Source organism: Cydia strobilella, chromosome 15 (genome assembly GCF_947568885.1).
Source record: "Cydia strobilella chromosome 15, ilCydStro3.1, whole genome shotgun sequence".
Taxonomy (NCBI): Eukaryota; Metazoa; Arthropoda; class Insecta; order Lepidoptera; family Tortricidae; genus Cydia; species Cydia strobilella.
Window position 1 is genome coordinate 15,695,891 of NC_086055.1, and position 26,021 is coordinate 15,721,911.

Consider the following 26,021-nt stretch of genomic DNA (forward strand, 5'->3'; position numbering starts at 1 on the left):
AGAAGCTTCACGACCTTGGTCATCAATTAGGTCTGCGAATTGCAGTAATTCTTTACCTGTACATGTTCATGATCCACCCAGGAGTACAGTACCCGCACTGTGTCCCGTTGAACTTGGCCAGCCTGGTCTGAATGTCGTGGTAACCTTTGTTCCTGTTGCCCACTCCTTCCACTGTCGTGATCTCCCAGCCGTGGCAGGAGAGGATGGAAACGAGACACTGGAAATATATATCTTCATTTTATCAGTGGGCGGGTTAGCGGCGCTTAAAAAGAAGGTGCATATTTCACACTTACAGGTTTTCATTTTCATAATGTAGGTACTCACAGAGCTGATGGCAAATGTTTTCATCTCATTGTACGCGGTGTAGCGGCGCGTACGGAAACTATACAAGCTCTATAGCATCTCCTTCGTTTTATTATGCTTACAGTTGACTGCAAATGTTTTCATCTCAGCAGAGGAAGTATAAAACAAGCTAAAATTAGACTTGCTTCCCATTATTCGATTGAGCAGAAACTTCACATTATTCACATACATTATGTAAGTTGGGTGATAATGCAAAATGGTGGTACAGTCAGCTATAGAGAAAAGGTACTCCACGTCCATACAAATTTACAGAACTTTGTATGCAGGGTACCGCTTTTCTCTGTACCATCGAGTTGATCTGATGGTGAACACAGGAGGTGGTCATAGGAACTCTTGGAAAACAACGCAACCTCTTTGGGGCTAGAATTCTCTCGATGAGTATTAGTAGTATTCGTCAGCGATAAAAGCGCGCATATAAATTAAATTTTTGACATAAACTTGTTATAATGTATACTCATAGAGAGATCGAAATGCCTGAAAATCTGCTATCCGGAATCATGTGCTCCACGTAGGAGGTCACGACCCTCAGCACTGAGGAGAACGAAGCAAGGAGTAGGAGGATACTCACAGAGTTGACGGCAAACGTCTTCATCTCATCAGAGGGCGGTGTGGCGGCGCGTACGGAGACTATACACGCGCCACAGCCCCCCTCGTGACACATCGCCTTCGTGCCGCGTAGGTCTGCTATAGTACGGATGTACTCGTTCAGAGACACGTCTGGACCGAATTTGCCGTTTGCTGAAAATTATAAAAAATATGTCTTTTTACACGCTTTATGGGCTATATGACTAAGAATAAGTTTTCAATCAAAGCTTGTAACTTTGTGAACTACTTCCCGTAGACGTATTCTGATTGTAATACCAGGATGGATTTGATCTGGATTGGTTATATTATATATGATTTGTCTGTGTCATAAGTGAAGTGTCTGTTTGAGCTGTAATTCGACAGCGGATGATGCAGTCGCGAGGTTAGTTAAATAAGTCAAATAATACCCTGGCGCCTATCCGACAACCCAGGGGTGGCCCTTTATCTATTATTTGACTTATAATCTACTGTTCATAGAGATAAACTCGAATCCGTTGAGCCTTTACGATGGTTCTAACAACTTTTTACTGCGCGGTCATTTCCGTGTTTTGCGTTAAACCTAACAATTGCTTTGTTAGGTTCGTAAGAAAAACGAAACTATACTGACTTTAAAAGACATTTTACTTTAAAGCGTCTTACCTTCATTGAGCCAATCAATTTACGTGAACAAAGTGAAAAGTCAATTGAATCGTAGAATTCAATATATCGCCAACAGAAAAGCTCCGTTGCCAACTTGGGAAGTACATTTGAGTTAACTGACAATGTACGCTAGAGACAAATAGTCATTCGATCAAGTATTCAATTACTGGCACAGAATAAATAATAGTTAGTAGTGGGTACAGAAGATTTACTCTGTAACAAAACGGGTCTACTACGACAGATATGACCGCTAGGTGGCGCAATTGCGAGCAGGCGTCCGTTCCGTAGCGTGCGCGGCAACTACCTATGGTTAGACACCAACATTGGTGTGGGCCGCATGTACTTGTAGCGACGCGACGAAATCGCGGAGTGAGACGCGTGTGATTGTTGCAGTTCGTAGAAGCTTTACTATCACGATGGCGTCATCCTTTATTCTTTGCCGATGCAAACTAGCGCTCTTGCCAAGACGACAACCGTTGATACAAGTTGTCAAACATTTATTTTTATAAAAAAACAATATATTTATTTTAAATTTATGCTAGACCACCCGGCCACGGTGGTACCCGTCCCAAATTCTTTGGTGTATGCTTTCGTTGAAAGGCTGCCTTTGTCGCCTTTGACCAACTCTAAGGGCGAGCAGTGTGTGCTTGCTCACAAAATATTTCATAAAATAATTTGTTTTTGTACCCTAGTTGAACTTACCTTAACTTCCCTAGACACAACAACAACAAACGTAGCGTAACGTAGTTCTTACATACAAACGTAGTTCCGCTCTCATTTTAAAACTACGTGTTGGATTGCAATGAAACTTTGCACATACAATGACATGAGGTATATCTAGGTCTGAAATTAGTTTATATAGCTCTAGTATATAAAACAAAAGAACTAGAACAAAAACAAGTTTTGTATGAAAAACTTAAATTCGCTGGGTTTTTTTAACTGTGATAATCTGAAGCTACATAAACTAATTACAGACATAGATATACGTTAATCCTATTGTAAGTACAAAGTTTGAGAGCAATCTAGCTAGTCGTTTTAATATGAGAGCGAAACTACGTTTGTATGGAGCACCGAGCTTGCCGGAGCTTGCCACTTGCCATTTGGCTTTTCGTAGCATGTCATGCCGATGCATTTTTTCTTTTTGTTTGGCGTTTGCCGATGTAGGGTACTGATACTGCAGCAAGGACTAGGAAGAGGGGACTACAAGGGGGCAGCGATGTTGATAAAAAATAGCACTGTAAGCTCGCATGGCTCTGCTGATTCAACCTAAGTGGCAGCGAGTCGGTGGAGTACGTCAGCGTCACCTCACACCGGCTAAGCCTCAAACGTGTTTTTTTTTGTTTTTTTTTTTGTTTTTTTTATTTTTTTATTTTATTTGGGGCATCATCAGCAATACAAAAATTAATACAAATCATAGTGAACAGAAGACATAGCCAATAACAGATGTCCACAAAAGTACAATTAACATGCAATAACTAAGTGGAAACACAAAAAAAAGAAGGGAGTAAAAAAGCATTCTATACAAACTAGATATGGCTTGCATAACATGTGTACGTGTGTGTTTTGAGTGATTGTGTGTGCGTCTTCGTGTGTGTGTGTATGTGACTGTGACTGAGTGTGTAATGGAAGACGGAAAGATTAAGGTATGTAATTATTTACCTAGTTAGACTTCGTCAATTGTCGTTATTTTTAGATTTCAGTAGCAGTGACTGAACTCGTTTTTTTAAGTTGATTTTGTGCAGTCGAACAAGTCGATACTACTAAATTGTTTATTATAAAGTTTTAGAGTACGATTTATGGGCGAATTTTGAGCATAGTTGGTATGAACTCTGGGTAGACTAAACAGGCAGCGCTCGGAATTACGCGTTCTAATAGATGAAATATTGTAATCTCAGCATAGCCCGCAGCACACATACACACTGACAGGGACATGGCAAGCAAGGACAATTCTACAGGTATCAAAGGATTGATTCACCCCGCGCCGCATCGCTTCGCTTCGCCTTTGGGTGTTGTTCGCCTACGTAGTACGCTGCGTTACACTAGTTTAATCTAAATTTAAAAGTGGGCCGGTTGTATGCTTATAAGAAACTTACCTTCATACTGTTTTCCATTAATCTTGAATACAATTTTTGACGTCATATTATTTTCACCTGACTGATACAGAGGCTGAAAATAAAGAAGATAAATTTTAGGGTGTCCGCTAGCGTGTGCGGGTGCACGGAGAGGGCGCACGCACGCGGGTGCCATTTTAGGTAAAATCCGTCGCACGCGTCCGCGCCAGTGCTTACACTATAAAATATTTCGTTTACCCGCTCACCCGCTCCGTGCAACCGCGCCAGCATTCAAGCGGACGCCTTTAATTTTATGCCGAATCCACACATTCGGCCAACGTAGGCCAATCTAAGGGACGCAGCTATGCGGTAGAATGAGATAGCAATATCATTTGCTCCCTTTAACGCATAAATGCGTCCCTTAGATTGGCCTACGTTGGCCGAATATGTGGATGGCCCATTGGACAAATAAAGTGTGTCCACAGGCTTAGGCCGATACCTCGATTTAATGATTAATGAATCATTGTGCTTGTGCTAATAATGAATGACTTTGTCCCTTATTGGAGCCCTACCAATAACTGATTATTTACTGCTTAATTTTTGCAAGACTAACTGTCCATAATTGGATAAAAATAATAGTAAATTTTGATGAAATACTTAGGTATGGTCTACTTTTTTATTATTATATACAACATGGCTCATAAAATATTTCTAACACATACATACTTGAAATCGGCATAATATACATATATATCACCTGAGCGCTGTTGGCCTAGCGGTAAGAGCGTGCGACTTACAATCCGGAGGTCGCGGGTTCAAACCCCGGCTCATTACAATGAGTTTTTCGGAACTTATGTACGAAATATCATTTGATATTTACCAGTCGCTTTTCGGTGAAGGAAAAACATCGTGAGGAAACCGGACTAATCCCAACAAGGCCTAGTATCCCCTCTGGGTTGGAAGGTCAGATGGCAGTCGCTTTCGTAAAAATTCTTGGATTTGTTGCCAAGCGGACCCCAGGCTCCCATGAGCCGTAGCAAAAAATGCCGGGACAACGCGAGGAAGATGATGATGATACATATATATCAACATACTACCACCATATAATAAAATTTAAATTTAAATTAAACTTCGATTTTTTTAGCAAAGTACACGGTACACGGTCAATAACTCATATTCTTCATCAGTTTGTACAACATTTACAACGTCCACAGAGAATGTTCCCGATTTCAATTCGGGGCTGAAACTGAACTCATTAAAATTGCAATTACTTTTGTAAAATTAAACCACTGTAATATGTCTTTGTTAAAGAATAATGAAGGTAGCGCAGTAACCCAGTTATACTGTTCATGGTATTTTGTGAATAATCATTAGGGATTTAATGACATAAATAATGATCGTGGCGTAAATAATGATGGCGGATGTATCGCACGATTGTTGAAAGTATTTTGGAGATGTTGAGTCATCTTTTATTACGGTGCCTAATGACTATTAGGACATGTTGATAAACAATTAAAAAAATTAACAAAAATTTCATGAAATCTTTTACATAATAGTAATAGCAAAGATAGATATAACTCCGTAATAGATGGATACAGTCTAAAGAAAAAACGTGCCTCTAAAATCAAGAAAATTTGATTCTCGATCAGAGGGCGCTACTAGCTTTGGCCTACTGTCGTATAGATGGCGTTGACGGTTTCGTTTGTTATTTAACAATTTAAACACATATCAGTGCAAGAACATGGGTCAAAATCATAAAAATAATTAATGCAAATAAAAAAAAATCATTTATCCATATTTAAATACATTTTATCGTATTTTTATAAATCTTCATTTTTAGTTTTAAGGTGTGTCGATAGATGGCAGTGAATTTACTGTGGTTACAAAATCTACTATGACAGTACCTCTATCTTATTATATCCTCTTTGGTAATAGAGAGGTAAAGTCTAAGAAAAAAAACGTGACCTTAGTTTGATATCCAAAACAGATGGCGCTGTAGTTACCGGAAAATGTATGGAGCTGTACAGCGCCATCTTGTATACCTGTCAAATTTGAAGCACGAAATTGTCTTAGATTTTACGCATCTTACTCAATCAATGTATCTTTGCATTTACGAAATGCTTTTGAGTGGAAGCGTGCTGTACAGTCGCCATCAGATATATCGGAGCGGCCAAGACTCTCACAAATATTTGAACACGCCTCTATTGTAAAGGTGTTAGAGTGCGTCAGGCACAGGCACAGGCCAGGGGGCGCCACAAGCCTTCGGGAATTGTCATATACTTGGAAATTTCGACCCATGCCACCGTGACCGGATAGCCGAGCGGTTCAGGCACCTGTCCGGTAAACGGGGTACGCTGGTTCGATTCCAGCTCTGGACACTGGGGGCTTTGGTCATTTTTTCCTTCGTATATGACATTTATTTCAGTTTATAGTTTAAATAGTAGTGTGTCTACTTGAAAAACCACAAATTAAAAAAATATTTTCATAGAAAATAATTTAATTTGTTCTTAGAGTTAGAGTGCGTGTTCAGATATTGTGACCACTTCGGCCGCTCCGATATATCTGATGGCGACTGTACATTTTTATTTGTGTGGCGCATGCAGTTATGTTGATATTTGGAACCTTCTTTTAATTCCCATTTATTTGACGACTGGTCTGGCCTAGTGGGTAGTGGCCCTGCCTGTAAAGCCGATGGTCTTGAATTCGAATCCCGGTAAGGACATTTATTTGTGTGATGAGCACAAATATTTGTTCCTGGGTCTTGGGTGTTTTCTATGTATTTATGTATTTGTATATTATATATATCGGTGTCTGACCCACACACACACACACACAAGCCTTCTTGAGCTTACTGTGGGACTTTGTCAATCTGTGTAAGAATTTCCTATAATATTTATTTATATTTATTTATTTATACTGTGCATAAATTTAAACGCCATTTTCGATTGACAATAATGTAGGGAAAATGTCAATGGGCCTTTAATTCGAATTAGATCTCAGTTCTGACAAAAATAGGACCAGTATATGTGACGTTTTCAACCAAAAGGTACCACATTGTCGCTTGTCAATAAGGTTTATTTCATATTGAAGCTATATGGACATATCGCCTTATTGACAACCGACAATGAGTACCCTTTTGATTGAGAATGGCACATATTATCCCGAAAAAGTGAAAGAGATGGAATCGTAATTTTCATTTATGTCACATAGGACCCGGGTATGTCCTTAAACTGCGTCCGGACCCGGATATGTCCTTAAACTACGTCCAAAAGAGAGGTATGGGCACTGTGAATGACATCTCGCTTTGTGTGGTAGGGCACAGGACAGCGGATGTCATTCCAGATCTAGAACAGAGTCCAACTGGGGAAGTACCTCCACCTTACAGAAAACCGCAGCCAAATAACACTAGACCCTACTCATAGTGTTGTGTTCCTGCCGGTGAGTAAGGTTGCCAGAGCTCGAGGGAGAGGAGTGTTAGGGTCGGCAACGCGCGTGTAATATCTCCGGTGTTGCAGGCGTCCATAGGCTACGGTAACTGCTTACCATCAGGCGGGCCGTACGCTTGATTGCCACCGGCGTGGTATAAAAAAAAACATATTTACCTTCTGTTAAAGTTCTGTTACCTACGGCTTATATTTTTATTTGCTTGTTCGCATCTAAGAACTATCCAATACGCAGAACTATAAGTACACAAAAAATGCGTATATAATCATAGTTCTTCTATTTGAAAATTAGTTCACATATTTAAAATTACACTACCCTGATTCAGTAACCGAAATATTAGCTAAGCATAAAATATAAATAATTACACACTGAAATACTCGTACTAAGTTGTATTAATATACTAAAGTAAAAGTGACCAAGCCCTGTCCCGTCCTGTGGCCTGTCCGGGAGGTCTAGTGGTCAGGATGTTTAGGATGTTAGCTAAAGACGCCGCCGGTTCGATTCCGGCCTCGGCCACCGGACGGCTGGATTTTCTCACTTTTTCTTTAGTTTAGTATATGACATCTATTTCAGTTTTTAAAGTAAATAAAGTTATACCAAAAGCACTTACAGATTGACCGACTGACCCCACTCCTCACTGTTAATTCATTTAAAGTGAATATTATAATTGGATACGTGTGGTTCTCATACAATTCAATTACGAACTACAATTGTGTTATAACGCTCCGAAATTTGTATGGCTTATAACCGCCTACGAGGGGGGTATCAATGAAGTGGTCGATATTTGGTATGTAGGCCAAGCAATAAGAAGGTATAGAGGGAAATGATAAGAACACAATTTTTGACTCCGTAACTTCGTGTGGACTAGTTAGGAGGTGAACATATCAAAAGTCCCCGGCCGTAACCCTGGTGCCGGGGGGAGAGGGGGGTTTGTTGGTTCCATTTTGGTTTTTAACATATCTTGGAAACTTTGCGTCTTAGCGACATGACTACTTAAACAAAATTAAAGCTGATAAAATTTTCTACAAGTTTAATTCTGTAAAATTTTTCAATATCTTGAATAGTTTTCGAGATATTCTCTATTGAAAGTTTATTTGAGGCTCTCGATTTTATCTTGAATGTTTGCATGCTATCGTTTTCGTATAAATCAGGAGTGCTAAATTCATTTATGGTATCACATTGACACCATGATTGCCCGGTCTAGACGGCTTCGTTCAACAACTGTATTGTTTTATCGACTGTGTATTAGTTATAGACGCCTCCTCAAAACCCTTTAGATAGTCATTCCGGGATAAAAAGTAGTTGTAAGCTTATACGCTTTATAATCGAATTTAAACTGTTGTGAGACATACTAACATTAAATAATTTCACGGTTTAGACTCACATACTACGTTACGCTATTAATATATGGTTTATGATATACCTTTATGCTTTCATCCAAATCGGTGTGGTCGTTTTTGAGTAATTGTAACAAAAAAAAAAACATTTTTATAATCATTCACATTCGCAAGGTTTTAAATGGATTGACTATGACTTTAAAATATTTAGTGTCAAATAATAAAAGTACAAATTGTTAATATAACTACGTGCGACATCATATCGATAGTTTTGCAGATGAGCCACCATGAAACTCGGCGTCCACTGATCATAGATCGCGCCCTATTATTTACCACAACTGACAACACAAATCACATCCATACAATAACCGAATTTATCGTGGCTAGCTACCAATTACAGAACACATAGACCAAGCTACAATAGTTATTTGTGCAACAAGAGAGGAAAGTCGGTTTTTCTTGCGAGTGTTTATTTTGAGTCCCGAGAAAGCAAAAAATTCTTGAGCGTAGCGAGGGACTCAAAAACACGAGATGTAAAATAACTTTGCTCTCGTGTTGCACACATAACTTTTCGACTCAGTAGTGAGAACATATTAAAGGTTAAAATGTATTTCGAATTACACAGAATAATACAGAGAAAAAAAAAATATAAAAGTATGAAGTGGCAGTTCATGGCCTTCACTAAATTAAAAAGCTACTTTGTTTCAATCCCTGGAGTGAGGAAAGTCGCACTTTCTTCACTCCCTGGAGTGAGGAAAGTCGCACTTCCCTCATTCCAGGGAGTGACGAAAGTAGGCTTGTTCGAGCTGCTGAGATGAAAAAGGGATTTACACAATCCCAAATTCCCGTTTCTACTCGTAAATCTCAAGTACAAAAATAACAAATCGTTTAGCTAAATAAGATTGTAAAAAAAACCGGACAAGTGAGAGTCGGCCTCACCCACTGAGGGTTCTGTACATAGGTACATCTATATTTTTTTATATTTACAAATGTACATATTTTCAGATTTTTCCCCGTACTTGTAATATAAGACATTATTACTTGGCAAATTTCATAGTTTTAGAATCTAAGGTATAGATTCACTAACATAAACAAGCTTTCAAATAAATACCATATTTATTTACCATAAAATTTGTATTCCTAACCATTCAATATACTTTTCACATCACCAAATCGAAAAAGGGCTTTTTCTTCCCTACTAGGAGGGATCAAAGTAACACTTTTCTGTTCTAGGACACTATTTTTTCATTTTTTTGCGTCTTATTTTTTTAGCTTAAATAATATTTTTAAACATTATAATTACCTCTTAGGTGATGTGAAATAGTTATTTGTTATACAAGGGTGCAAAGTTGTATTTTACCCGCGAGTGTGGAATTGAAACACGAGCAAGCGAAAGGATTCTATAGTTGAACCACGAGCGAAGCGAGTGGTTCTAAAATAGAATCCTGAGCGTAGCAAGTGTTTCAACACACGAGAAGTAAAATACATTTGCACCCGTGTGTAACACAAAACTTTTCACCTCACTATAGCGAGGAAAGTGCAACATCCACAGGCGTTAGATCATCTTCATCACTGAAATCACTCATTTTTTACGATATTATAACAAAAAATTATGGAAATTCTGTATTTTTACGTGAGAAGTTTTTAAGTAAAAAAATTGTTGACAATGTTGACATTTCTGACGTATGAAATGTTAATGATGCGTTTTGAAATTGCATCGACTCAACTTGTGCGTTCAGAATTATATTTAACATTATTATTAAAAAACAAACGTTTCTTATGGAACTTTAAGGTTTATGACATAAAATCATTAAATAAAGCTAAATTTGGTATTTTTTATTAGATTCTCAAACCATTTGTTTAATGATAATTAATATCAAATGAATCATTATTATGAGCGTTTTACGTTTTGTTATCTGTCAAGCTACTTAAAACATGCTCCATCCAAGGTCAAATTACTTTCCCCACTAGTGGATAAAATGCGTTTTTCCCCGCTTGTTTTAAAGGATAAAAGACAACTTTCCGAGCTAGTGAGGAGAAAAGCAATATGTGTCACATGGTAGCAAAATTATTTCCATCTTGGGCGTAAAACACTTGAATCCCTCAATACGCTCAGGATTCTACTTTAGAATCCCTCGCTACTCTCGGGATTCTATTATAGAATCCTGAGCGTAGTGAGGGATTAAATTGTACGCCCTCGCCCGTAAATATGTCACTTTGCTCCCTTGTGACACAATCTACTATTTTCGTCAATAGTCGAAAGAAAATAAATACTAAATTAAAATTCAAATAATTTATTTCAGAATAAAAATTCCATATACAATTACATTTAAAATAAAATGACTGATATTAAATTAAAATTAAATATGTTAGTAATAATAGGTAATACTTAAGAAAGTATGTTAGTACACAGGAAATAATTTATTAATAAAATACATTAAAATTAGAATTTTTATAAAATAAATTAAAATATAATTACAATTTTGATAAATAAATCCATTTACAATTTAAAAATTATTTCCCTACTAGGGTATGGAGTTAAATCCATCGCCACTAAGGATCCCGATTAAATATTTTATTCAGAAACTATACTCCAACCAACTAATTTTTGTTTATAAATAGGTTCAGTTTATTTTAATTTGAAATGTTCCAGTCTGTGTCCCGCTGCCATAAATATATTTTCGACTGTACACGGATTACCTGAAATAGAAAAAAAACCGATAAAAAATTGTTTTTTTATTTTATTTTTATTTCGTAAATCGTCGTAAACTAGTGATTTGTTATGGACATTTTCATAGTCAAATTACGCGTCAAACAATCTACCATTTCGTGGTCTTTGTTAAATACCTGGTAAGGTGGACGAATTCTTAGGCTAGGTAGTCCTAGGTACCAGCTTAGTTACCAACCGTGTTGGTAAAATTAACACCAAAGAGTGTAGATGAAAATGTTAGATGACAAACAGAGTTACCACAATTTGTACGGTTCCGCGTAGATACACAAAATTGACCATTTCGTATATATACCTACAAACATGGCCATGTAGTTTAAGGCTATTAAAAAGGGTTTACATGACAAGTTCTTGGATACCACAAATAGTTTTTATGCATTTCTTTTGCGCCTTAAATACATATTATTTATTGGTAGAATTACTCCAAAAAAGGATACCATACCAGAAATTTGAAGTGACCTAAGCAAGATAAGCCGTTAAAAGTGACGATATGTTCGCGATTTTTTAGTAGGAGTACGTATAGATGCTCCTTATTTTTAGGGTTCCGTACCAGAAGGGTAAAAACGGGACCCTATTACTAAGACTCCGCTGTCCCGGTCCGTCTGTCTGTCTTTCTGTCTGCCTGTCTGTCTGTCTGTCTGTCCGTCTGTCACCAGGCTGTATCCCATAAACCGTGATAGCTAGACAGTTGAAATTTTTACAGATTTTGTATTTCTGTTGCCGCAATAACAACAAATACTAAAAACAGAATAAAATAAGTATTTAAGTGGGGCTCCCATACAACAAACGTGATTTTTTTGCCGTTTTTTGCGTAATGGTACGGAACCCTTCGTGCGCGAATCCGACTCGCACTTGGCCGGTTTTTTAAACTACATATATTATTGTCTATTATTAAATCGTATTTTAATCATACCTACGTCCACCCATTGGTCCTGATAGCCTGCTTCCAGCCGAGCAGCGCGTACGCAGTCCCGTAGAGCGTGCGTCACAACCACCGCCAGGCATAACGCTGGTTCGCCCGTCGCTAAAATAACGCAAAAATGCATTTTGATTAGCTTATACGGTTTGGCTTTAAGTAGACTCTGACCATTATAAGTTTGCAATGACTTGATGTAAACCAGAGACGCTCTCCATGTGGATTTTGGTACATTGACCATAAAAAAGGAGACATATATGTAATATCAAAGAGGATATAATATTATAGAGCGGTACTGTCATAGTAAACTTTGTAACCACAGTAAATTCACTGCCATCTATCGACACACTTTAAAACTAAAAATGAAGATTTATAAAAATATGATAAAATGTATTTAAATATGGATAAATGATTTTTTTTATTTATTTATTATTTTGAGCCATGTTCTTTCACTGATATGCGTTAAAATTGTTAAATAACAAACTAAACCGTCAACGCCCTCTATACGAGAGTAGGCCAAAGGTAGTAGCGACATTTGATCGAAAATAAAATTTTCGTGATTTTCGAGGCACGTCTTTTCCTTAGACTGTATCCATCTATTACGGAGTTATATTTATCTTTGGTAACATAAAAAATACCTTTAGACTGCAAAACGCCAAACTCGTTTCTAGAGTCCCTCTTAAAGTATATTCTCATGTCAGCGGGAATATCTTTGATGCCCGGTGGCTTGTATGTCCACGTGCGATCTGTCAGAATCTCTCCGGTGTCCTTATCGTAGACTAGCTTCTCTGATGTCCAGTAACCCAGGCCCATGACGAAGGCACCTTCAATCTGACAAAATTTTGTTTTATTAAATACTAGCGACCCGCCCCGGCGACATAAAGCGACAATCTGGTACCTTTTGACTAAAAACGACACATATATGGAATTTAAACATGCGTCAATTCTGAGAATTAAAACTAAATCCATTATCACTACATAGTATTAAACAAAGATTTAGAGAGACTATATTGCAAGAATTATCATCGTAACGCTTTTTAACGTTGAAACAAGATTGTGTATGTATTACCTGTGCCACATCAATTTCTGGGCTTAAACTTCTCCCCGTATCTTCCAGAATATCTACTCTCCTCACATCATGATTTCCCGTCAGTAAATCAACTTCCACTTCTAAAGCGCAGGTTGCATAAACATTATAAGGTTTTACACCATCGTTGAAAGAAAACATGTAAGATGCTTGCAAATCAAGACCGGCTCCATATGCTTGCTTAATCAGATCCTCCCAAGAATATTTCTCCATTTTATCCTTGATTGGTTTAAGTCTTTCCATTAAAATATCACAAGCTTTTTTCGTAGCAAAGGCGACGCATTCACTACCAATGCTGCCACCTGTAACAATGCTATTTGGAGATGTAAAACTTGTGCTAGGTTTTACACTGATTTTTTCAAGAGGAACGCCAAGCGCGTACGCACACACTTGGGCTGCCTTTGTATTCAGTCCTTGTCCCATTTCTATACCTCCGTGCAGTACAACAACTGATCCATCTCCATGATAAATAGAAACAATTGAATTGTAATTTCCAAGGTAAAATATCCCAACAGACAACGGCAGCATGTTCAATGCCCTTTTCCTCCATCTATTTTCTTTATTAAACTTCTTGATATCTTCTTGTCGTTGCTTGAAATTGGAGTCTTTCCCTAATTGATCTATCATTTCTGGGATTGGATTTTCTTTTGCCATATTTAGTAGTCTCACATGAAGAGGATCTTTGTTTAAATTGTAAGCTATTCTTTCCATTATATGCTCTATTATCGCCACACCTTCGGTTGTACCTGTAAATTCATCAACTTAATTATCTTGGACGAAAGTCTTTTTTTGTAATAGAAAAAAAACGAGTAGGTTTCGTAAACCATTAAGCTTCCTGATAATTGTATCTAGGAGTATTGAAAAAGCTTTCTTAAATATCGACATGTTACCAGGGGCTCTGCACCATGTATTCGATGGGGTGTCTGTTGCAACACTGTTTGCTTCAATCCACCAACTTTTAATATCATAGCAATTCCGCATATGCTCGGCTGTTAGCGGCGCGATAACTTCGTTGAAAACGTGTCCGCAGTCTTGGTAGAAAGTTAGCTTAAGATACTGTATAGTGCCTTCTTTGTCGACACCTGCCTAAAAAGAAAATATTACTGACTATTGAGTCACATAATAGTTACACTACATTGTAAAAGAACACGTGGCAGACTTATTGTTTTTTAATTGTTTTTCTTTTAGTTACATCTTATTTTTATGTAAGTAAGTAAGTAAGTAAGTAAGTAAGTATTTATTTGCAAAGAATAAGTAGGTACAATAGTGTCTTAGGTGGTAAGTGACAATTGGTTGCTTATTCTGCTATTTGTACTATACAGGTTGTACTAGCATGCAAAAATCTTAAAACTAGAAACTACTACAAATCTGGCTGTATATCTTGAGAAAGGAAATCTTTTACATTGTAATAGCTTTTATCAGTCAATAGCTTCATCAATTTATTTCTAAATCTATGTACAGGTAGTTCTCTTATAGTTTTAGGTAGTTTGTTAAAAAGTTTCATGCTCATAACAAAGCAGTGATTAGTGTATAATGCTGTCCTGGGAACACAGTCATGAACCAGCCTTCCAGGATCCCGTTGATTTCTAGTAGAGGCGCTTTCAGCTGTAGTAAATAAATACATATGCCTCTTTACAAACATGCAGATTTCCAAAATGTATAAGCATGGTAGCGGTAAAATCCTAAGTTTTTTGAACGATGGTTTGCATGTCTTGTAGGGGGCTAAATTACAAATAGCACGTATACATTTTTTCTGTGCTACGAATGGAATATTAAAGTCTGTGCAATTTCCCCACAAAATGAGCCCATATCTTAACACTGAACTAATATATCCATGATACGCGGCTAATGCTGTATGTAAACCTGATGAGCGTCTTAACTTACGTAGTACATAAACAAATCTATTTAGTTTAGAACGGATCTTTCCTATTTGTGCTTGCCAATCCAAATGTTTATCTAAAACTATCCCTAAAAAACTTACACTTTCCATTTCTTGAATTGTCTCATTTTTGTAATGTATATTGATCCTAACATTTTCGCCAAGTTTGGTGTTAAATTGTATGTAATTGGTTTTACTAATATTAATTTGCAAATTATGTAATTCCAGCCATTTTATAACATTTCTCAATGTCTCATTGACTTTACATTCATGTTCTTCGATATTTTCATTCTTTTTTGATGTAACAATAAAGGATACGTCATCAGCAAACATAACAGATTTATATGGAATTATATCCGGTAACTCATTTATATAAGCAATAAATAATAAAGGCCCAAGCACACTACCTTGCGGTACACCAAAGTCGTTACATTTTAGCTCCGATCTGAAGCCGGTTTCTACATTAAAGTCGTTGAGTTTAACAATTTCTACACATTGTTTACGATTTTCTAAGTAGGTTTTTAACCAGTTTAGTGCAAGACCTCTTATACCATAATTTTCTAGTTTGTCTAAGAGTAACGAATGGTCTACAAAGTCAAAAGCTTTTGACATATCTAGAAAAATAGCTGTAGTATGTTGCTTTTCGTCTATGCATTTAACGATGTGGTGAATTAAGTTGAAACCAGCTAGTGTCGTGGATTTATGTTTTTGAAAGCCATTTTGCTCTAGTTTTATTATCTCAAATTTATTTAAGAAGCTACTTAATCTTTTATGCATGCATTTTTCAAAAATTTTTGCAAATATTGGAATTAGAGTAATGGGCCGGTAGTTTCCCATATCCTTTTTATCTTTTTTTTAAACAGGGGCTTTACTATAGAAAATTTGAGTAATTCTGGAAATGTGCCGCTTTCGAATGAAAAATTAACTAGATGTGTGATAATTGCACTAAGTTGAGATTTACATTGCTTAATGACGTTAGTGCAAATACCGTCAATTCCTACTGCATGCGAATTATTTAATGAAGTAATGACACTCATTATTTCTCTTTCTGAATATGGAATTAAAAACATGCTATTATAATTATAATTTGAAGTATTAGGAGACTCTCTATTCCTTTGGTTATATAGTTTCTTGTCTTTAGCGTTCGATAATCCAATAAAATAGTTATTAAAACATGAAGCTATTTCTTGAGGTTCTATAATTTCTTTATCGTTTAGACATATTTTTTCTATATACTGTTGAATATTTTTGTTTTCTGTTTCTTTTTTTATTATATCCCATGAGGCTTTACATTTATTTTTACTATTAGCTATGAACTTACTGTTACTGATTTTTTGCGCTTTATTTATACATTTCTTAAGTAGTTTTGTGTATGTGTAATATTCACTTTTCCTTTGTTCAGTTTTTCCCTCTTTGTAGTATTGGTATCTAAGTGACCTTTTAGTTTTACAACTTATTTTGATACCATTTGTTATCCACTTTGGTTTCTTAAGAAGTCCACACGTGACTTTTAGGCGTTGAAACGGAAAACAAAGATTATAATAAAGTAAAAGTATTTCATGAAATTTATTGAATGCTCTATTGAAATCTGCTTCCATATATACTTCCGAAAAGGAGAGTTTAGATAAGCATTCTTGAAACTTTTTGATATTATCTGGGCAGTAGTCCCGTTTCAGCTTATAGTAGTGTGTGTTGTCAAATAATTCACAATTTGTATTAATGCTTAGCATCTGAGCGGTATCATGGTCAGAGAGACCAAGAGGCAACACGTCTGCTGATGCATTTTGTATGTTACTTAAAATATGGTCAATGCAAGTTTTGTCTCTAGTCGGTTTATTAATGTGTAGTTTTAAGTTATAATTATTTGCAATATCTATTAAATCTCTGCTGGTTTTATTTAATACTAGTGTGTTGATGTTAAAATCACCGGCTATGGCAATTTGACAAGATTTTTGATTAAGTTTATGTAACAGAATATCTAATTTATTAATGAAATAGTTCGGTGGCGAATTTGGTGTTCTGTAAAGACAAACGACTACAAGATCATACTTGGGAATTATTATACCACAGCATTCAAAAAGTTTTTCTACTGCGAGCTTCTTTACACAATCCAACTCATTGTATTTTTTTTTTTTGTAATTTTAAAATGTAATTTTCATATGGGTGTGCGTGTTATTTTATTGCATGTAAAAATCGTCGTAATTTACTAATGAACTAGGTTTTTTAAGAGTCCAGAAGAACATTCCAGTCCATTTTGAATTTTACAAAAAAGGGATAGAAGTTAAAGTTTTCCTTCTATACTGCCTGAATAGAAACGAACGAGATACGAAACGAGAACCTTAAAGAATGACCAAAACAATACCTAAATAAATAAATAAACACTATTAATCCTGTAGCTGTTCTCTTCATATTTCTACAAGTATGTAAGTAAAACAATTTGATTTGTAATACTTTGTTTAAACAATTACAACTATTATTTTCATTTAATACCTACCTCAAAGTTACACGACGTAGGTAAGCGTTTGCCTATTGATTTCATATTGGTCTGAAGTGGCAAGATGAACCGGCATGGCGTGCCTTGAAGGTGAGTCACCAAGGCAGCCGCACAGGCGATTTGAGTCGCACGGGTTATCTTCGCACCGTACGCACCGCCTACGCGTCGGACGACGACGTTAATGCTGAAAATTAAGCTGACGATCAAAAATGATAACAGAGACAGAGAAAATAAACACAATAAAGCGACGACGAATTTGTAACAATAACAACGAAACTGTAATTAATATCGTAATCGTTTCAATTTGTTTTGATTGAATTATAGGGAAAATCACAATCCTAAATTCTCCCTTCTACTATCAATTATGATACAATAAACATCCTTAGTAAAATAAATCATGAATACAAAAATATAGTGGAAAATTTACCTATTCACAGGTACCTTCAAACATTGCGCTATAGCTACATTTGTCAGATCAAGCCACTGTGTCGCCGCGTAAATCTCCATACCATCTTCCGTAGGTTTGGCGACAGTAGTGTGTGTTTCCATATGGTAGTGGTACTGGCTTTCCATCCTATATTCTCCTTGAATTATACTCCTTACATTCTTACCGGTTTCTGAAGGTTCTATAGTCCTATTAACAACAACTCTTGTACTTTTTTCTGGCGATTTTAAAACATCGTCTATTGTTAACAATAGTTTTCCGTTATTTACAAATGAATAGTTTATTTTTACTGCTTTGGCTGCTTTCTGGGCAGTTTTTTCTCTGTCAGCTACAATTATACCTGCTGGTTGCCCATAAAATTGTACTTTACTAGAGCAAAGGATTTCTTCTTCTGCTGTTATAAATGGCATGTTAGATGGAGTGAAAGTGTTATCTCCTGGTATATCTTTTGCTGAATAAAATGCCACCACGCCAGGGATTTTCTGAAAATTTAAAAGATTAAAATATAAATGAATAAATGGACATGAAATAATTCAAGTATAAACAATTCAGTAAATTTCACGGCGGAGTTGTGAGTATGCAGCTTGAAAATTTGGCACAGCTTTTAGATGAAACGATTGCGGCCAAAAAATGTTGTAGCTCTAAAATCATTTTCATAATTACATAAATAACTTACAAGTGCCGTAGTAGCATCAAAACTTTCAATAACACTTCCCGCTACAACATCTGCTGTGACGAAAGCCGCAAAAACCTCGTTCTGCTGCCTCGGTAGATCATTAGCAAAGACCGCCTCCCCACTACATTGAACTAGCGCTTCTAATTTCGGCACTGGTTGGTTCAGTGGCCACACGCTCTTGTCCGTGTCAAATATTTGATTTCCTTCGGATATCATTCTCTTCATGGTTTGTCCTCCTGATAGATATCTCGGATCTACTTTGCCTTCCGGACACATACTTAAAATGGCCTGGAAGTTATTTGGTATTAAAATAAATTTAAGTACCTAGTCTTACTATTTTCAACGCTTTTTTTTATTGGCTATTAAATTATTTATTTAATAATTGACAGTCGAAGTTCAATGTTACCTTGTAATATAATGCAACAGCCAACATTCTTCTAAAAGCAGAAGATGGTTCTGGTAGCGCTTCCTCAGGTATTATCTCATCAAACAAAGTTTTTACCGCTAACTGTAGTGTATCATTATTATAAAGGTCTTTACCAACCAACACTGTTTCAGTTTTGGAAGCATGTATAAATGTTGGTGAAATACTACCGTATACTATTGTGACCTTTTCCAAAAGTTGTGAATTTTGACGAAATCTAAATAAAAACCCAGCATTGACTATTGCGTGTGCGTTTTGTGAACGGGGCATGATCTGAGGAAGAAAAAACATTTTACTATTTTAACGACCTAATTTGATTTGAATATTTTATTTATTGATGAAAGTACCTTGTAGGTTTTCACATTGCAGCAGTGCGATAATGGAGGTAAAATAACATTCAATAAAACTTTGCCTTTCATGTCAATATTGAGAAAATCTGGCAGACTCATTACTGTTTTTTTGTTTATAGATTCAGCTGAAAATCAAACAATAAGCCTATAATATATAATAATTAACATTTGTTGTCTTAAAGACCATGAAATTAGCAAACATTTTGGCGATGTTCACAAAGCGTTTTGCGGGTTTCAAGAAAACTTGAGACAATGTTTTGCTCATTGCAGAAGCCACAGGCAGAATAATGTTTTTAATTAATATAAATAATAAACACTCACCGACAGTAACCATGCCGCCAACCGTTTCGAACAGCAAAAACAGATCTGATTGGAATACGTTATTTGCATGCTTCAGGCATAAATTTCCACCAATAGTTCCAATCTAGAAAGTAACTTGAAATTAACATCACTGCCCATAATGCCCATGCTTAATATAGGTCAACAAAATACAAAATTACGTAATCATTAAGCAATCACTTACATTGGTCAATCGAAAAATGATTTTAAGTTTATATGTTAAAAAAGAGGAAAAATCCACAAGTGCTAATTATTAGGGTGACGAAGACAACCAAAACTTACTAATTGCAAAAAATAAATAAACAATAATCAACTTTTTTTTATTACTAGTAAGGATCAAGTAGGGATCTGAACTTATGAAAGTACATAATGAGTGAATTTTGGTTGTCATCTGAGGAAATTTACGCTACAATTTTTTGTGATATGTGACAAAATTATTGAGCAATAAGTTAAAAAGAACCAGATAAAATGAAAAATAAAGTACCATATTGCTAGTACATTTTTCTCTCTTTATTCTGAAATGACAACTGATATGCATGTTGATTACCGTGATATATCATTTTTCACTATTAATTTGAAGTCTACTGGCTGAAATAAGGAAGCAACTATTTAAACATGTACTTACGTTTCGTACTGGAATATGCGCCACAAGATCCATATGGTCAAATAGCTGCTTCAGATATGAAAAGTCTTCATTTTCGCTACTCATTGTTAAAAATAGGTCCATCATCTCTGCCAACGGCATTCCAGCACCAATAATTAGATTCACGTCTACAATGTGCCCTTTTAGTTCAACCACGTTGAAAATGTCTATTATGTTTTTTGGGTAATCGGTTACGTGGTAAACACCTGAAAATATACCATAAGATGAAAATTGGGGTCGGTGTTGTTCTTGCCATATACTTGGTTTGTATTTGTTGTGGAGTATTACAGGAGTAGAAATTAAAAACGGCTTTCTATCTTAGCACACGTGTAATGTCTAATGTGACACATACAAGAGAGGAATAAAAAGTAAAAAAGCGCCTGCAAGTTTAGCATGGTAAATACATCTAATAGATTTCTTGCTTAAATTTAAACAGTATTTAATAATTGATAGTTTTAGTGATAGTATGGCATTGGATTGAAGTGAGAGGTTACAAGTATATTTTGGGATCAGTCATTGTAACTGTTATTAGATTGCGTAAGACTTGCTACTTTATCCAAAGTTATCAAATTACAATTAATATCTAGCTTACCTTGTCCAGTATTACCAGCTATCAGTTTATAATCCCCACTCTCATTCATGCTTTTAAAAACATCATCCAATTTATATACCTTTGACCACTTATGGTTTGTCGAATCTATTGTTAGCATCTTATTATCAATTTTGCCTACTTCGCACCAGTCTTCTTTCTTTTCTACCTTCTTATTAATTTCACTGATATGTTTCTTCTTATGTGGACATTGTTTAGCACAAGTGACCCCACACGATTTTAGTATAGCGAGGTCTTCCAAATCGCATACCTTGTTGAGTAATCTTTCGTCGGCGTCTTTTGCAAATGATTTAAAAGCGTCTGCAATAGGTCTATAACCTGTACATCTACAGATATTGGCAGCAAACGAGTTTTCTATGTCCTTCATAGTTAGATCGTTATTTTTTGATTCTACTAAGCTGAAATAAATTAGGTATAAGAAATATTTAGTGCATTGAGAACGACCGAACTACTGTAGTTTAGATTATAGTAAAAAAAAACCGATGCAGTATTTTTCACCATAATCGTTGTCCTCTTTGGGATGTACGAATAAAATTAGAAGTATTCTAAGAAATATAGAAGAACTTGTCATCTATTTACATCTATCTGCTTCCGGTCTGATTATTTCGAGTTATATGCAATTTGTATGAAGATAAAGAAGAAGGAAGATGAAGATTCATCGAAATTCCTTTAATAGCGCTCCAAAGGTATCGAATCTTATTTATCTCTGTCTAAACAGGCTTACCTGGTGTGTTTCTCAGTCGGTTTTCTGAAGAAAACACATTCTTCAGGAATTGTGGCCATAGAAAAAAAATAGAATTTTGTATGTTTTACATTTATTTTGATAAAACTTACCTGTACATACTCATGACCCAACCGGGAGAGCAGTAGCCACACTGAGTGCCATTAAACTTGGCCAGTCTGCTCTGAATGTCGTGGTAGCCCACGGTCCTGTTGCCGATGCCCTCCACTGTGGTTACTTCCCAACCGTGACATGACAAGACGGACACGAGACACTGGAACATAAAAACGTTGGTAAGGGAATGGTTTTGAAAATAATACATGTTATAGAATATGAGTTTATATATAAAATACCCAAAATTGGTGCGAGTTTATTTCGAAAATAAAAAAATATATATATATTGAAATATTAAAAGTGTAAATTTTACTACTTATAAGGATATTTGGAACTCCTTTTTTTTAATAGTACATCTACATTACTTACATAATGTGTATAAGTTACAAAAAAATCGGTTCAGTAGTTTAAATAGAAAAAAAATTAAAACCAATTTTCTTTTATTTTTATTTTTTTTTAAACCTGCAGCATTTTAGGGTTAATATTTGGTGAAATATCATCTTACATCAGATCTGAGCTAATAAATTGGCAAAACGGCAATGAATTTGGCTTCTGCGGCCGATGCCCCATACAAACACGGCAATACCCTTTGGAAATAGTTATTTGTGCAACAAGAGAGGAAAATTGGTTTTTCTTGCGAGTGTTTATTTTGAGTCCCGAGAAAGAGAAAGATTCTAAGTTAGTATCTTAAGCGTAGCGAGGGACTCAAAAACACGAGATGTAAAATAACTTTGCTCTCGTGTTGCACATATAATTTTTCACCTCAGTAGTGAGAACATATTAGAGGTTAAAATGTATTTCGAATTACACAGAATAATACAAAAAAAAATGTAATAGAAGTATGAACTAAATCAAAAAGCTACTTTGTTTCACTCCCTGGAGTGAGGAAAGTCGCACTTTCCTCACTCCAGGGAGTGACGAAAGTAGGCTTGTTCGAGCTGCTGAGGTGAAAATATAGTTTTTAGTCGAGGGAGACCCGATCGGTGAGCAAAGTCAGGAAAAATATCACAACTTTTTTTTCTTACAAAAGTGACACGTCCTATTGTCTACGCATAGATCTTACCGAGTTGACAGCAAACGTCCTCATCTCTTGCGTAGGCGGCGTAGCGGCGCGTACAGCGACCACGCAAGCACCGCAACCGCCTTCTTGACACATAGCTTTCGTGCCGCGGAGATCCGCCACATTTCGGATGTACTCGTTCAGGGACACGTCTGGGCCAAACTTGCCGTCCACTGTAAGGAAAAGGGTAAGCACGTTGACAGAAGATTGAACAGTCAATTTTGGATCCTTTATTATTTTTTATTCACATCGTTTTGAAAGGTAGAAACGTGTTATATTTATTGGCGTTTAGGAGCAATCATATGTTGAATAATTACGTAAAAAAACATTTAAAATCTAAAAAAACTATAAACACGCTGTTGTTCAGTGAACATATTCCTCATAACAACTATTTGAAGTCCAGTGGTAAAAGGTGGGAACAAAATTCCCAGTAGTTACCACTGGTAAAAGCTGGGAAAAAAACTCCCAGTAGTTACCACTGGTAACAACTTGGTGGTAACTAGAGGGAATAACCCAGGTGAACTCGTTGCGCGCTCGGCTCGCTTTCAACTGTACCGCAAATCGCCAGTGAAATAATACTAATAATGATAAGGAGATTAATGTCGTCTAAAAGCCTAACCTGAGACAGATTATAAGTACTTATCATGGAGACTATATAAAGGAGCCAAATCTCTATGTATGAAAAGTGTCCATCGAAAACAGTAATTAGGCGGCGCCACCATACACCGAAATACTACCAAAAACAACCTACGTAATTTGGTCGGGTTATTTGTTGCCTTATATGGTTCATGTTATACTCATGTCCCCGAGCCTGACTAGCGCCACCGGAGAGATTAGGAACTATTATTTAAAGCTGAAAGCGGTCACTTTTGCAACATTTCTGCCATAAGAGATTGGCATCCTTTCTATACCATCCATAGTACTTATTCATCAAATGTCACATTAATCGTCGGGGTACTGACCTTGATGTTTTTTCCCATTAATCGTGAACACGATTTGTGACATTTTCTTCAGTCACTTGACACTGGAGAACAAAGACACTTCTCTGTAAATCAAAATAATATAAAATGTTTTTTCTTAATTACTTTTATTTATTTTAATCTGGAGTATTACCTGAGTACGAAGACAACAAGTTTTATTAATATTTTCTTTGGTTACCGCGATAGTTACTCATGAAATAAAACTTTTGACGACCGGTCTGGCCTAGTTGGTAGTGACCCTGCCTGTGAAGCCGATGGTCCTGGGTTCGAATCCCGGTAAGGGCAATATTTGTGTGATGAGCACAGTTACTTGTTCCTGAGTCATGGGTGTTTTCTATGTATTTAAGTATTTATATATTATATATGTCGTTGTCTGAGTATCCATAACACAAGCCTCCTTAGCCTTACCGTGGGACTTAGTCAATCTGTGTAAGAATGTCCTATAATATAAAAAAAAAAACTATGAAAACGGATTATTGACATGACAAGTTTTATTAAGTACAGAGTTGATTACCTTAACACTGTATTTATTGGTAAGGAATTTTAAAGGTTGGGAATCCGGAAGTCGGTTAATATAAACTTTTGCAGAATTTGATTTTAGATACCGCCAAAGACACTTTCATTTAGTGTCCAAATTAGATGGATATAAATTATAGCGTTTATTGAAAAAAAATGAAAACGAAAATTTTGGTAACAAAATTTTAAAACAAATTTTGTTACCAATATTTTTGTTTTCATTTTCGGATAACGTTGACACAATCATGTTGAATTTAATAACAATATGTAGTTAAATCTATAGAAATTATAAAAAAAATATACGTTCTCGAAGTTACAAAATTTAGGTTTTTTTTTATAATCAAAAAATAGTACCATTCAATTTTGTCAATTTTATTAAATATTATGTAGAGCAACTATATACAACGCAATATTTCACCGTCAAAATGGACATTTTCTTGTTTTCCATACTTCAGTTTAAGCATGACGTCACGTACAATTTAATAAGAGGTGTTTCATGCATAGAGTACGATTGTGGGTAAATCAACTTTTAGAAAACTCAATTTCGTGTCTCTAGACTCCCTAACAAAGGAAAAACGATTTTCCAAAAACCATGTTGATTTTTTTACTTTTTCGTTCACACCGGCATTATTAGATCCATAAGTATTAATTTAACAAATTAAAATTAACAACTTGATCAAATAAAAATTTTCATTTTGTACGGTAACGCGTAATGCAGCAGAAAAAAGTTTTCTCCCATACAAAAATCAGGGACACCATTTTTGTATTTTTCTGCTGCGTTACCGTACAAAATTTCACTTTTATCTGATAAAGTTGTTAATTTTAATGTGTTAATTAAGCACTTATGTATCTAATAATGCTCTTGTAAACAAAAAAGTAAAATATCAACAAGATTTTTGAAAAATTGATTTATCTTTGCTTATTTTGGAGTCAAAAACACGAAATCAGTGTTCTAAAAGTTGATTCAGGGTAAGACTTTGACTGTAACTTCTGACTGATGTATTGCTTCAATGAAAATAAGTCCTTGATTCTCAAACCAAACCGGATCGACCATTAATAAAAACTTGTCATCTAGCCCATTCATAGCCTAAAAATTTACAACTATAGTTTATATAATTTATATCACACGCAGACTATTATTTTTTGCAAAAGAATTCTGTTCAGGCATAATAAAACATGTCTATCGGCTACATAATTCAAATGACGCGGGAAAACGCCGCCCTTGCGCCGATCGCGCGACAGTCACGCCACTCTCCGGTGAGCTCCGCCCGTGGCTAAAGAGGGAATCAAGCCGCAAGAGAAAACAAAATACGGGCGGCACGTTTTTGCTGTCGCGCTGTAATAAAAACTGTTTTATTGTGAAAATGCTGTACATTTGACCTGTGGCGGTTCTGTGTTTGTGTAAAAGGTGTTAAGGAACTCGGAACATTAAATTTAAGAACCAACGAGAGCGGGGGCTCTGCCCCATGCCCCATTGAAGCCGGCTTCGAGGCGGTTAGCAACAGGTAATTACCGTGTTATTTGTTTGTGTAGTTGATGATGTGTATTTGCCTGAACATGGGGTTTATGATAGTATAGTTATTAACAAATTCCCGAGTGTTCATAAAAAATGATAATTAA

At 36.0% G+C, this 26,021-nt stretch overlaps 2 protein-coding genes across 2 annotated transcripts in view; both read right to left on the bottom strand.

Annotated features, from left to right (window-relative positions):
* The window catches only part of LOC134747956 (uncharacterized), a 45,254-nt gene extending 41,493 nt beyond the window's left edge, over window positions 1–3,761 (bottom strand). Inside the window, exons 1-3 of the mRNA XM_063682634.1 lie at window positions 3,681–3,761; window positions 932–1,101; window positions 57–217 (exon numbers count right to left, since the gene is read on the bottom strand). Of these exons, the coding sequence (XP_063538704.1) occupies window positions 57–217; window positions 932–1,101; window positions 3,681–3,726 (377 nt within the window). The 5' untranslated portion in view covers window positions 3,727–3,761. The remainder of the gene's footprint in view (window positions 1–56; window positions 218–931; window positions 1,102–3,680) is intronic.
* A 7,210-nt stretch (window positions 3,762–10,971) lies between these two features.
* On the bottom strand, window positions 10,972–23,946 carry LOC134747623 (xanthine dehydrogenase/oxidase-like). The gene is made up of 16 exons (XM_063682222.1): window positions 23,868–23,946; window positions 22,909–23,078; window positions 21,845–22,005; window positions 20,993–21,408; window positions 20,383–20,606; window positions 19,740–19,842; window positions 19,416–19,543; window positions 19,051–19,341; window positions 18,645–18,932; window positions 17,951–18,450; window positions 17,524–17,707; window positions 14,041–14,236; window positions 13,133–13,896; window positions 12,702–12,894; window positions 12,061–12,171; window positions 10,972–11,119 (listed from the first exon to the last, which is right to left on the bottom strand). The coding sequence occupies exons 1-16, from the start codon at window positions 23,908–23,910 to the stop codon at window positions 11,049–11,051; spliced, it is 3,843 nt and encodes a 1,280-aa protein (XP_063538292.1). The 5' UTR covers window positions 23,911–23,946; the 3' UTR covers window positions 10,972–11,048.
* Between the last annotated feature and the right edge of the window lie 2,075 nt (window positions 23,947–26,021).